This window comes from Quercus lobata, chromosome 8 (genome assembly GCF_001633185.2).
Source record: "Quercus lobata isolate SW786 chromosome 8, ValleyOak3.0 Primary Assembly, whole genome shotgun sequence".
In the NCBI taxonomy this organism is placed as follows: domain Eukaryota; kingdom Viridiplantae; phylum Streptophyta; class Magnoliopsida; order Fagales; family Fagaceae; genus Quercus; species Quercus lobata.
This window is the reverse complement of record NC_044911.1, coordinates 5,111,318-5,123,987: the sequence shown is the minus strand read 5'-3', so window position 1 is coordinate 5,123,987 and position 12,670 is coordinate 5,111,318. Positions and strand designations below refer to the sequence as shown.

Below are 12,670 nucleotides of genomic sequence, written 5' to 3'. Positions count from 1 at the left end.
TTCTTTTTTGCAACTCCACTTTAGGTTGATAAATTATTATATTTTTTTAAACTCTATTTAGAGTTACTACATTTTAGTGTTGTATTTTTTTAGTTTTCCATCACAAGTAGTCTCTCTCCCTCACATAGTTTTGGTTTGATTTTTTTTTTTTTTATGGAAAGTTTTGGTTTAATTTTTGTTTGAGTTAATACTTAACTATTTGGGAAGTAAGAATTTGAATTTATATAAAAAAAAATTATAAAAAAAAAATGTCTATGCATTTGAATGTATCTATTAATTATTTGAGTAATATTAACTGCAATTTTGTTATGATTTTTTACTATCATAATAATATCATTTGGGAAAATGAGTAAGTTGAATGATTTATAACTTAAAAAGTTTAGTTGCACCCAAAAAAAAAAAAAAAGCGCACTATAATGTAATTTCAAAGAATATGAACCACCTTATAAAGAAATGATATCAATCAAATACACCCAAAATAATAGAATAATACATTGGTAGAGATTATTCAGCAAAAAAAAAGGATATATTGGTAAAGAAAGAAAGATGAAATACTTTTAGAAATTGTTTAATTTTCAAGGAGAACAAATTATTTTGAACAACTTTTAGAGAACAAATTATATATTATACTATAATTACAAAATAGTTACGACTGTGACTAGTAATATTTTTTAAGCACAGTTATTTTCAGTTTATTTTTTCTTTGCAAGAGATAACATGTACTTTATTGACCAATACATCCACGTGTTTAAATTTAATTAAAAAACATAATATGTGTGTTGACCAATACAACCACGTGTTTAAATTTAATTAAAGAACATAATGTGTGTGTGTATGTGGGGGGGGGGGGGGCAGGTAATCCGAGCACATTTTTTTAGTTATGGACCATGTGCAGAGGATGGTTAAAAGGTCCATACAAAGATATGCTAGAAGGTAGAGGAGAAAAGAGGAAACTAACATAGTAACCAAGGTTCCTGAGGAACAAAGGCATCTCAAGAGTGTTTTAGGAAGTCAATCCTTCCGGAAAGATAAGGTTCAGGTGAAGTAGCAAAGCCGTAGTAGCAACGGAAAGGAGAAATATCTAGAAATGTTATTGCCACCACTACATTAAATGTACTGCACCAATTGAACTAGCCGCATTTATGGAGAAATAACACCTAAACAGTGTCTTCCTAGCTCACAACTCTTTCTATTACCTCCAGGAGGACCTTAATGGGACAAACATCTAAGAGATTTCTTAGAAATTGAACAGGTGGAAGGTTGAGATGTATTGGGAAGGGACTATATAAGGAAACAATATTTATAAAAAATTGGCATGCAATCTTGAAAAGAGAGAAAGGAAAGAGAGAAGAACACTTTGTAGACAAAAAAAACTTGATCAATATGAGAACATTTTATACTCATACCGGACTGAGAAGTGATTTTTTGTCAATTTGTTTGTTTAATCCTATTATCTTGAACCCAATCTAAGGCCTCCACTTACTTAATTTAGTAGTTTGCTTGTAAGATCTATTGTCTAACAATTTTATTGTTTTGGGCTTGTTGGGTCAGCTTCCACTATTCTTGGTGTGCCTAGGTTTCAAAACTAGTCCTTACAATATATATTAAATGAAATATGTGTACGATGTGTGTAATACACAGTGTGTAATAAACACTGCTCTTATATTTTACTCTCTAATTATATTTAGGGGAAAACATCATTTTAATATCTACATTTTGGAATCACAGTCAATTTAGTCCTTACATTTTAGTAGCATTCAATTTGGTCTTTGTTATTTTCAACTTACACACAATTTGGTCCGTACTATTAACTCATTAGTGAAAAATGCTTACATGACAAATTGTTTACACAATTGGCTTACCTAATAATAAAATATTAAATGAGATGCTGACATATTTAAATTTTAGTGACAGATGTGGCCACATCAACATTTAAATGGCAAATAAAGCCATGATACCTTTTAAATATGTATATAATTATATATTTTTTCATTATCTTTAGTTTTCGCTTTTTCCTTTTTCTTTTAGAAACTCACAATATCATTTAAAAAACGTATGAACTCGGAATCCCTTTTTCTTATTTTTTTTCGTTTATCTCATCTTTTAGCTTTCATCTCTCTCTCTCTCTCTCTCTCTCTCTCTCTCTCTCTCTCTCTCTCTCTCATTAATCATTTAATCTTTTAATCTTTTATTCATAGCCAAAGAACCCATATCCCAAATTCAAACTAAACCCAAAATCTTACACAAATCCACCAACCACTCATCTTAGATCCATCCCTTTTCTGTTAAGCAAATCTTTGTGAATACCTTAACCGGTGTTGAGGACGTTGTTGCGACAAGGGTCGAAAAAGTGAGAACGGTCCAAATCTCCCCTTGGGTTCTTTAGAAGTGTTTATTTGTGGAGAATTAAGTCCAAAATTCCAAATGTATGATGAACAAAAGGCTAATGGTTCTTTGACAAGAGAGAATCAAAATGTTACTAACAAAAGTATAGAAAAAGTATAAGAACATAACAGGTTTGAAACTTCGACCCGCAATCACCCAGAAGAGGAAAATGAGAGAGGTTGTGAGGAAGAGAGGGAAGGTTCCCTTGTACCCATATTTCCACCCTTAAGGTTCAAAATTGTGAGAATGTTTCCTGGCTCCATGGGTTTTTGCTCTCAAGTTTCAGCTCTATGGGGAAAATGTGGTTCAACAGGTTTGAAACTTCGACCCACAATCACCCAGAAAAGGAAATTGAGGGAGGTCGTGAGGAAGAGAGGGAAGGTTTTCCTGTACCTATATTTCCACACCCAAGCTCTGGAATTATGAGATTGTTGACTGGATGAATTGAGTTTTGCTCTGAAGTTTCAGGTCTGTGGATAAAACGTGGCTGCTTTTTTTATAAGCTGAAAAGAGAGTTTTATATAGAGTTTGGGGTGTTGCTCTTGATTGGTTTTTGAGTAGTGGAAGAGGCTTTTATCCCCTATGATACTAATTTGGTGTTTTGGCTTAGGTTGCTTTTGTTTAGGGAAGAGTTTGGTAAGCTTTTTACATAATTTTGGAAATAAAGGAGGTTTGCTCTAATTGGTTGCCTTTGGTCAGACATTTCAGACCATTGGGAGGCTCACCTAAGTGAGGCCTAGCAAATGGAGTTGGCCAATGAGAGTCAACTATGTTTTAAAGGTAAAAGTGGGTTAGGGCAGAAACTTTAGGCCACAGTCACCTAGAGCATAAAAGCTATTTTGGGGTGAAAATTTTGGGTACAAGACCTATTCCGTGAGCCTGAGTTGCTACCAGTGTCCCTTACCCACTTGGTAACACACATAAGCTGGGCTCATGCAAAAGGTCCAAAAGAAACCGACCCATACCCTCCAAACCACACATCCTCAATTTTCCCCATAAGTCACATGGGCTTGAGCCATACTTAAAAGAATAAAATATAATATAATACATGAATTGAGCCCACGATGAAGTCGAGCTTGGTTGAATCGGGCTTGTATGAAATGTGTCACGAAAATAGGTATCAACAACCGGCATGACCATCTCTCTGGAGGTGGAAAGCTCTGATTCGGTCAAAAATATGAGGGCCAAGATCCAAGAAAAAAAAGTCATCCCTTCCGATCAACAACCTTTAATCTTCGTCAGAAGGCAATTGGAAGATGGTCGTACTCTTGCTGATTACATTTGCAAAAAGTTGACACAAGATAAGGCGGCAGCAATGCAAGGCTTGAATATTATGGGTTGAGCTTGAGACGAGGAGATCCAGGTTAGAGGAGTCACGGTCAATCTGTGGCCAAGGATCAAACACCGTGGTGGATCTGTGGTCTTGGGCGATTGGGTTGTGGTGAATCTGGGTTTGGGGATTTTGGTTGAAATTTATGGAGTTATTTTATCTTTCTTGACTGATATCATAAGCTTTTTTGTGATTGAAAGCCAAATTGATGGTTTGATATAATGTGATCTGTGTTGATCTACAATTTTTGGACTAGATTAGTGTTTGATTCTCAAGAAAGGAATTTTAATGGAATTTTGTTTGGTTAGCAAGAAAAAAAAAAAAAAAAAAACCAACTTGGTTTCTATAAAAAAAAAAAAGGCTGATGTGGCTTTTTTGATATCTAAACATATCAACACTAATGTGACAGCAGACATATCAGCATTTCATTTAATATTTTAATATTAGGTATGTCAACTAAATAAACTGTTTGTTACGTAAACTTTTTGTGGTAGTGAGTATTAAATTGAGTGTAAGTTGAAAATAAGAAGGACTAAATTGACTGTTTTTAAAATGTAAGAATTAAATTGATTGTAACCTTAAAGTGTATGGACTAAAATGATGTTTTCAATTTATATTTATTAAAAATATAGTTATTTTGAATTTATTTATCTTTATAAAGGATAATATTGCATGTTCTTTATTTTCCAATAAAACAATGTGTTTAAATTCCATTAAAGAGCATAAGGTATTATTATATCTAAAAAATTGTATGTCTGTACCTAAATTTTGTACTGAGGAACATCTTTCATATTATTTCCTAAAATAGCCCAATACTATGATTAAATTTTCATATTTAATGTATAAGAGAAGCTTGACTGTGGAGTTACAAAATATTAGAGTAAACCATATTGTTTTTTCTTCATATTATTGTTTTTTCTAATATAAATAATGAATTTATTTATATCTACGTCTCCTTTAAGCCATTTAAAGTGTACCAAGGATAAATCATTTATAAGTAGTAGAAACAAATTTCAACCATATATTATATTATTTACAAAATATTTCGTTTTATATAAAATTGTATGCAAAACACATTAAATTTTCTTAAATAAAAAAGAATAAAAAATAAAAATAAAAACATAATAAAATTTAAAACACTTTCAAATAACAAATATAGATAACTTAATTTAGAAATTCTAATATATTGTATTAACTATAATTTGTTAGAAAATAATCACATCATTTAAAGAAGAGCTTGAGACTAACACTTAGAAGTCTCATTTACTATTTTCATTTTTCTGTGGCCAGTAAAAATAAAAGATAAATGCTCTTAAATTCTAACAAGCTGAACAAATCTTTGTTGGCAGACGTAAAATATGCCAAAAACACAGATTTCATTTCAAGCCTAAAAGTCACAACAAAATAATCTTATCAATAACCATTATTATCATCTGCTATCCGAAATGTACTAAATGTATCCCAAAAAACACAAACCAACCACTAGCCAGGTTTGCAAAATCTCACTGACATCCTTCTCACAGTTCATAAAAGATCATAGAATCACTGAATTTTCGTCATCGTCAACAAACTTGCCAGAGTCAAATTGAGCACAAATAAGCATGGGCCACTTTACTTTCCAAAACTCGAATTTGCCCTCACAGTGTACTCTGCTACAAGTTGAGCGAAAGATGATGATTTGTTTTCAAGCAATCTTGTTGGAGAATCATATTCCTCAATAAGCCCTGCACAAAGATTGAAGAGTTTCTAAGCCATATAATGTAAGACAAAACATAAGGTCTATTTTTATCATTTGTTAATACATTTGATATTTTCATGTAATTTTCGAAGTTTTACGAGTTGGGTTTTATTTCCTTCATCTTAGGTAATTTGAAGGCTTTTCTAGTCAAATTAGAGTCCTGTTTTGGTGTGCATCATTTAGAATTTGTTTAGAAATGTTTTTGCTAGGAAAATAAGCTTTTGGAAGCATTTAAATCAGCAAGTAATCTGCAAAACAACAATCATATTATATCAATAGAAGTTCAGCCAGTTTATTGTCTCTAATCTAGGGGATTCCAAAGTCTTTATTGAGAATTCAAGGAATCCTGTATAAATTTAAGCCACCGCACCAGAGAATTACAATTAAATCATTCTAATTATGAAAGAACTATACGAGCAGAAATGATAGTAAAATAAAAACATTTGGTCATACTAACCATTACTTAGTAGCAAAACCATGTCACTATCAAGAACAGAAGTTATCCGATGTGCAATTGTAATGACAGTACAGTTGGAAAAATGTTGCCTGAGAGTCTGCTGAATCAGATTATCTGTAGCAGTATCAACAGATGCAGTAGCTTCATCAAGCACCAATACCTTACTTTTCTTAAGCAGCACACGGCCAAGGCAGACCAGCTGCCGCTGACCCACACTCCAATTTTCTCCATTCTCACTAACTGCATCATTTATAAGAATATAAGCAATATATTTCCATAACATAGCTCTAAATATTTGACATAAGCAGTTGCAAAGGCAAACCTGTAGAATCCAGTTTTCCTTCTTTCTTTCTAACTTCATCTCCAAGTTGACACTTTTCCAAAGCCTAAAACAATTTAAGGGGAAAAATTATAACCAAAACTGATATAAATAGCATTAGCAAATCCCATCTATTGACTACAAATCCTGAAAGTAGCGCATGCCTGAATTATGAGGAAAATGTAATAAAGATAGAATTCATTCAATTACCAAAACAGAAACCAACCTACCTCCCAAATTTGTTCATCTGTGTACTCTTCAAGTGGATCCAGATTGCTTCTTACAGTCCCTTCAAACATGGTTGGATCCTGAGGGATAATGCTTAGTCTTGATCGCAAATCATGTAGTCCAATCAAGGAGATATTGATGCCATCTATCATTATCTGACCAGCAGCAGGTTCAACAATCCGGAAAAGTGCTTGTATGAGAGTTGATTTACCACTACCAGTTCTCCCTACAATACCGGTTTTCAGTCCTCCAGTGAAAGTACATGTGAGGCCACGTAGTACAAGTGGCATGTGCGGGGCATACCGTACCTAAATTGCACCATTAGCATTAATTAATATACATATTATAAAAAATAAAAAAAAATCAAAGCCACGAACAAACCATATGCATAATATGATTTTATTTGGTGATAAAAAACTAAGAACTGACTTGGAGATCACGAATATCAACTTCTCCATGTGATGGCCAAAAATGATCTGGCTGACTTTCTTCTATCACAAGTGGCGGCTCACTTGGGATACTACTGTATTGAAAAATTCTCTCTACTGATATAATTTTGTTCTCCATTTGGCAAAGATTCCATATTACCCAGGCTAGCAACATGTTTAGATTAAGTCCATATGTCACAGCTAAGCCCGCAATGCCTTTAGGAGAAAGGGAAGCAAAGAAATAAAAAAGAAATACAATTAGAAAAGTATGGTTTGAGTTCCTTTACAGATTCAATCAAGAACGAGGACTGTTAGTAGACACTAGATGGTAAATACTAACCGGGATCAATGACTCCCTCTGGTATAGAGACTAAGAAAACCAAGGAGAAGACAAATGTGATTGCAGATAATACATCCAAGCGGAAGCACAACCACTCCATTGCACCAGCTATATTGAACCTTGGCCGAGAATTTGCATCTGCGAGTTTCATATTTTTGTCCTTAAATCTTGACTCTTCATCAAAGCTCCTGATGGTTGATGCCCCCGATAATGTTTCAGCAAAATGTTGTATCACTGGAGCTTTGCACACTCCAACTAATCTAGATAGTTCCCTTGCAGAAGGTATGTAATATTGCTGCATGATAACAAGTTTGTGTGAACAACTCTCTCCACCAAAGAAAATGACAATAATACACTGTAATATTACAATGGGAGTTGGGTTTGGTTGAGGATTATAATTAGTAGATCTTCCATAGTTCTAATGCCAAAAAATTCTGAAAATTGTAGTGTAAAAGGGCACGAAAAAATACACAACAATCTAGCGACTTGGAAAACATCTATCTTAAGGAAACACATTGTTCAACAAGTATTCATTAATCAAGAAACTCAATGAGATGTCATGTGATCAAGCTATTTTTCTGTAATTCTTAAGACAATATTCTGACGAAATAAGATGGTATACCTGATACCAGATACAGGTTGCAATCACAGGGATAAAAACAATGAAAACTTGCCATGCAACCTGAGACATTACTGCAATAATTCCAAGGAGCTGGATCATTCTAAAGGCAAATGATGCAACCATATATTGCATCCTCAAATCCACTGTACTTTGGTCTGTAGAAGCCTGCAAGGAAACTTACAGTTTATTTAATAAATATTTTTAAACCTATTATATCTATCGGAAAGAATATTTATGTTTCAATGTACAAATGTCTGTGTGTGTGTGTGAGAGAGAGAGAGAAAGATAGAGAGAGAGATAAGAAGAAAAAGAAGAAGAAAGAATTACTTAAAATGAAGAACAAAGCTATATATTAAAAAAAAAAAAAAAAAAACCGGCAAACTAAGCCAGAAGCACCCATTAAAGAACCATCAAACGCATTTTTCCACTTACTCTGCTTATGATTCGTCCACTTGGAGTGGCATCAAAAAATGACATGGGTGCACGGAAAATGCAGTAGTGCATCTTACTGAAGAGTTGACTGGCAGTCTTGTACCCAGCTGTTCCAAGAAGCATGGATCTCACAAGGATGCAAAAAGAACTTCCAATGGCCAAAGAAACATAGACAATAATTAGGGTGGAGCTACTGACTGCAGGTTTCACGTCCTGTGAGATAGGAGTTGCCCAGGCCATCCAATAATTGCTTCCAATTTGAAGGGTCTGAAAGAGAACTTGTGCCAGCAATATAATTGGCACAAGAGCTCCGCCATATGCCATAGTAATATATTTCCAATAGACTGATAGCCCAACTTTACCTTTCTCTCTCTCTTCTTCTTGGATAATCTGTCCCTTTGACCCAACTACATCATCTGCTTTACCATTTTGAACATCTTTATCTTCTTGTTTCTGCACAACCCCATTAGTACTAGCCATATTTCCGGCTTCCTCGCTTGTACTTTCAGAAACTGACCCCGCCTCAGTGGAATCAAGTGCTGACAAAGCTTTCTCATGCGCTCCCACAAGTTCCATAAAATCAGTTCCTGAATTGAGAATATCACTGTACTTTCCAGCTTGAGTAATCCTACCGTCTTTCATGACCTAACAACAAGTTCTAAGTTAAGTTCACAGATAGATGAAAGGCTGAGGAAAAAAAAAAAAAAAAACTAAATTTGAATAGCTCACCAATATAAGATCAGCAGCAGGTAAGAACTCCACTTGATGAGTAACATAAACAACTGTTTTTGACCTCAAAAGACCAAGTAAACATTCCTGCCATATAGAAGTACATACAATTTAAAAGAAGTTATGCAACAAATATAGAAAACAAAACAAACAAAGTGCAATGCTACTGCATGGATTTTGAAGTACAGCAAATCACACACAAAAAACCATCTTCAAATGTGCAAATAAACAAATTTATGTACAAAATAGTCAATAAGCTCTAACCTAAATGACATTTCTCGCATTGAAATGGGTGGAGAGTAGGTCGTGGGTTCAAAACCCATTAGATGCTAGTGTAACTAATTAATATTATAAAACAAAAACAACAATATGTACATATTAACGATAAAGAAAACTCATTTAACACAATGTAACAGCATTAGATTAGGAAAATAAATTACCTTAAATAGGTGGGATCCTGTATGAGCATCCACAGCACTAAAAGGATCATCAAACAGATAGATATCAGCATCTTGGTACAAAGCACGTGCAATTTGGATCCTTTGCTTCTGCCCACCACTCAAATTGATTCCCCTCTCACCTATGACTGTTTGATCACCAAATGGGAGAATTTCTAGGTCTTTCTTCAAGCAACATGCTTCAAGGACCGTCTCGTACTTTTCTCTTTCCATCTCCATACCAAACAATATGTTCTCTTCAATCTTGCCACTTTGTATCCAAGGTGACTGAGCAACAAAGGCCTTTGTTCCACACAACTTAACAGTCCCAGATATCTTGGGTACTTCTCCCAGAATACAGGAAAGCAAACTTGACTTGCCTGAGCCAACAGTCCCACAAACAGCAACCCTCATGCCATGTTGAAGTTTCAAATTTATGTCTTTTAATGTTGGATTTGAGGATGATAAATCCCAAGAGAATTTCCCGTCAATAATCTCTACTGCTGTATCGGAACTACCTCTTGGAAGCCTCTCTATCACATCAGGCTGCAAGTCATCAAGGCGAAGGAAGGATGCAATTCGATCAAGGGACACTTTAGTTTGAGCTACCATTGAGATTGTATCAGGAAGACTATAGATGGGCTCCTGAAGAATCCTAAATGTCGCAAGTGCAGATAATATCTTCCCTGACTCAAGTGGGATCCCCATCAACATGCAAGCACCAAAAGTGACCACAGACACAAATGTGGGGGCACCCCAGAAGACAAAAGAGGTCATTGCCGAAGTGTAAACATACTTCTTCAGCCACCCTGCCTCAGTCTTCCTGAGCTCCATGATTTTAGTTAGAAACTTCATCTCCCATCCCTGAAGCTTTAGAATCCTCATGTTCCTTAAAATCTCAGATGTTGCCTTCATCCTTTTGTCTTTTGATTCCATTATCTTGTCCTGAAACTTCTCTTGTAATTTGCCCAAAGGAACATTGGCCAACATCACAAATACCGTTGCAACCAAAGCTGCAATTGAAGCAAGCCCAACATTTCTATACAAAATTAACAATGCAATAACAATTTGAACAAGAACCATCCACGTCTCGTGCATATACCAACTGAAATCACCAATTCTGTCAGCATCAACAGTCATGAAATTGATGATCTCCCCACTAGTGTGGCCCTGCTTTGACTGGCATGAAAGGGTTAGACCTTTATTATAGATCATTATAATTAATACTGATCGGACTCTAATTCCAACTTGCTGCACCCTAAAGAACCAGTGCCTCTGTGAGAGGCATTCCACAAGTTTTGCAGCAAAGAACACTGAAACCAGAACATAGCCCTCATTTTTGTAGCTCCGTCGCCCATTGAGGTATTGAACAAAAGTATCAATAAAATATGGCCCAACATAGGAAGCCAATGTGTTCATAATCACAAGGAAGGCTGTCAAGAGAACCTCTTTCCACGCCGAGAAGATTAACGCCTTTGTAAGCTTCAGTGTGGTCAACCCATTACTTGTACCACACTCTGCCTCAAGCTTATTTTTAAAATTTGGAAAGGCCCCAAATACACTATCACTAGGACCAAGTTGAGGAACATCCTCAAGGTCTAACGTCTTCTTATTGCCAATTGTAATTAAAGGACCCATCCAAGAAAAAGTAAGAGTGCTGAAAAATCCAGCATTCAAATAAGGGGTTACATTTTCATTCCCCTTGGACTTATTTGACTCAGCTTCATTTCTAGAATCCCCATTCAATAGAGGTTCTTCAAGAAGGGTATCTTCACCCTCATTCTTCCCAAAAAACCCCACATAACAGAAAAACAAACCCGAGACAACAGAGACAATATCGGATACTAAATTTTGAAGTGGTAAACTAACATGTTTTTTATAAAGAAGAACATCAATGACAAGGCAATAACAAGAAATGCAGAGATAGAAACCCCACCAAACTCTCAATAAAAAAGGGTACTTTGACTCACCTGAATTAAACAACTGGGTTCGCAGGTAAACACAAAGTGTACCCCAAGCAAGTGTTCTAAGCGCTAAATCCAAAAGGGTCACTAGCCCTTCATCGGACCAACCATTTCTATACCAATAAAAGTAACTCAATAAGCACAACACTATACTAAACACAGAAACACCCAAACAACAAATTTGAGGCAGTTTATAGCACAAGCTCTTGCTGTTATTAAACCTTTCATTTGAACCTTCACTATGGGGCACCTTGAATTTGTTGCACACCCATGAGATAAACAACACAAATAACAATACCAGGTGAAAAGAACCAGAAAACCCACGTAGGAAAACTGGTTTCATGAGAAAATCAGTACCCGAGTACATGAGTGAAGAGTAGTAGTGTGAGAACAAGATTGACATACCGTGGTTTGAAGAGTCAACAAGTTCCATAATTTTGTGCTGCTTTTGTGGGGGTGTTTCAGTTTCTGCAGGTGAAGATGGTTGTGCAAGACTTGATAGACTTTTTATTTTTTTGATAGACTTTGGATGGCCTAATATGTTTCGTCAACTTATATATAGAACAGAACGGAACAAGTGGCCAGAAGAAAAAATGTGACCGTAGAGAATAAAGATAAAAAAGGTTGTTTTCCTTGGACATTTTTGCATAAAAATTAAAAAGTATACCGTGCGGAGCAAGACTAACGTGTTGGAAGGCGGCCTCAAAATCGGCAGCGTGTGAGACAAAATAAAAGCTTAGCCTTTAGTGTCTTTCCGGGAAGTGCAGTGCTATATAATAATAATATTTTTGAAAAAAAATAATAATAACAGTCTTTTTGGTCTTTCCACTTCGCCTTTTGTGTCGTAATTTTTGACGTACTTTTGATTTGGCCGATTACGAGTAATTAAGGTTTTGACGGATATTTATTTATTTTCTTGAAATTAAAATTATTTTGTTAAAAGTATGGTAAATAAAAGTAAAAATTAGCTAAAATAGTACAATGAGACCTACTATTAATAGTACAAAAAAAGTACAGTGGATCTCATGAATAGTAGCAAAAATAAATTAAATAATAAAATAAACTGATCTTTTAAGCTAGAGCCAAATGCATCTGTTTAGAATCTGCTCATTTTGTTGAAATTTTTTTGCTGAAAATACTATAGATAAAGGTAAAAGAATAGTACAATAGAACCTATAAATAATACCAAAAAAACGCAGTGGGACCCGTGATTAGTAGCAAAAATAAGTTGAATAGTAAAATAAGATAATTTTTTAAGGTG

General features: G+C 34.9%; 1 protein-coding gene across 1 annotated transcript; it reads right to left on the bottom strand.

The window, feature by feature from the left end:
- Positions 1–5,053: 5,053 nt before the first annotated feature.
- On the bottom strand, positions 5,054–11,952 carry LOC115954909 (ABC transporter C family member 3-like). The gene is made up of 10 exons (XM_031072910.1): positions 9,449–11,952; positions 9,009–9,095; positions 8,280–8,924; positions 7,848–8,012; positions 7,226–7,520; positions 6,887–7,101; positions 6,460–6,765; positions 6,233–6,296; positions 5,911–6,150; positions 5,054–5,439 (listed from the first exon to the last, which is right to left on the bottom strand). Exons 1-10 carry the CDS (start codon positions 11,840–11,842, stop codon positions 5,327–5,329), a joined length of 4,524 nt encoding a protein of 1,507 aa, XP_030928770.1. The 5' UTR covers positions 11,843–11,952; the 3' UTR covers positions 5,054–5,326.
- Between the last annotated feature and the right edge of the window lie 718 nt (positions 11,953–12,670).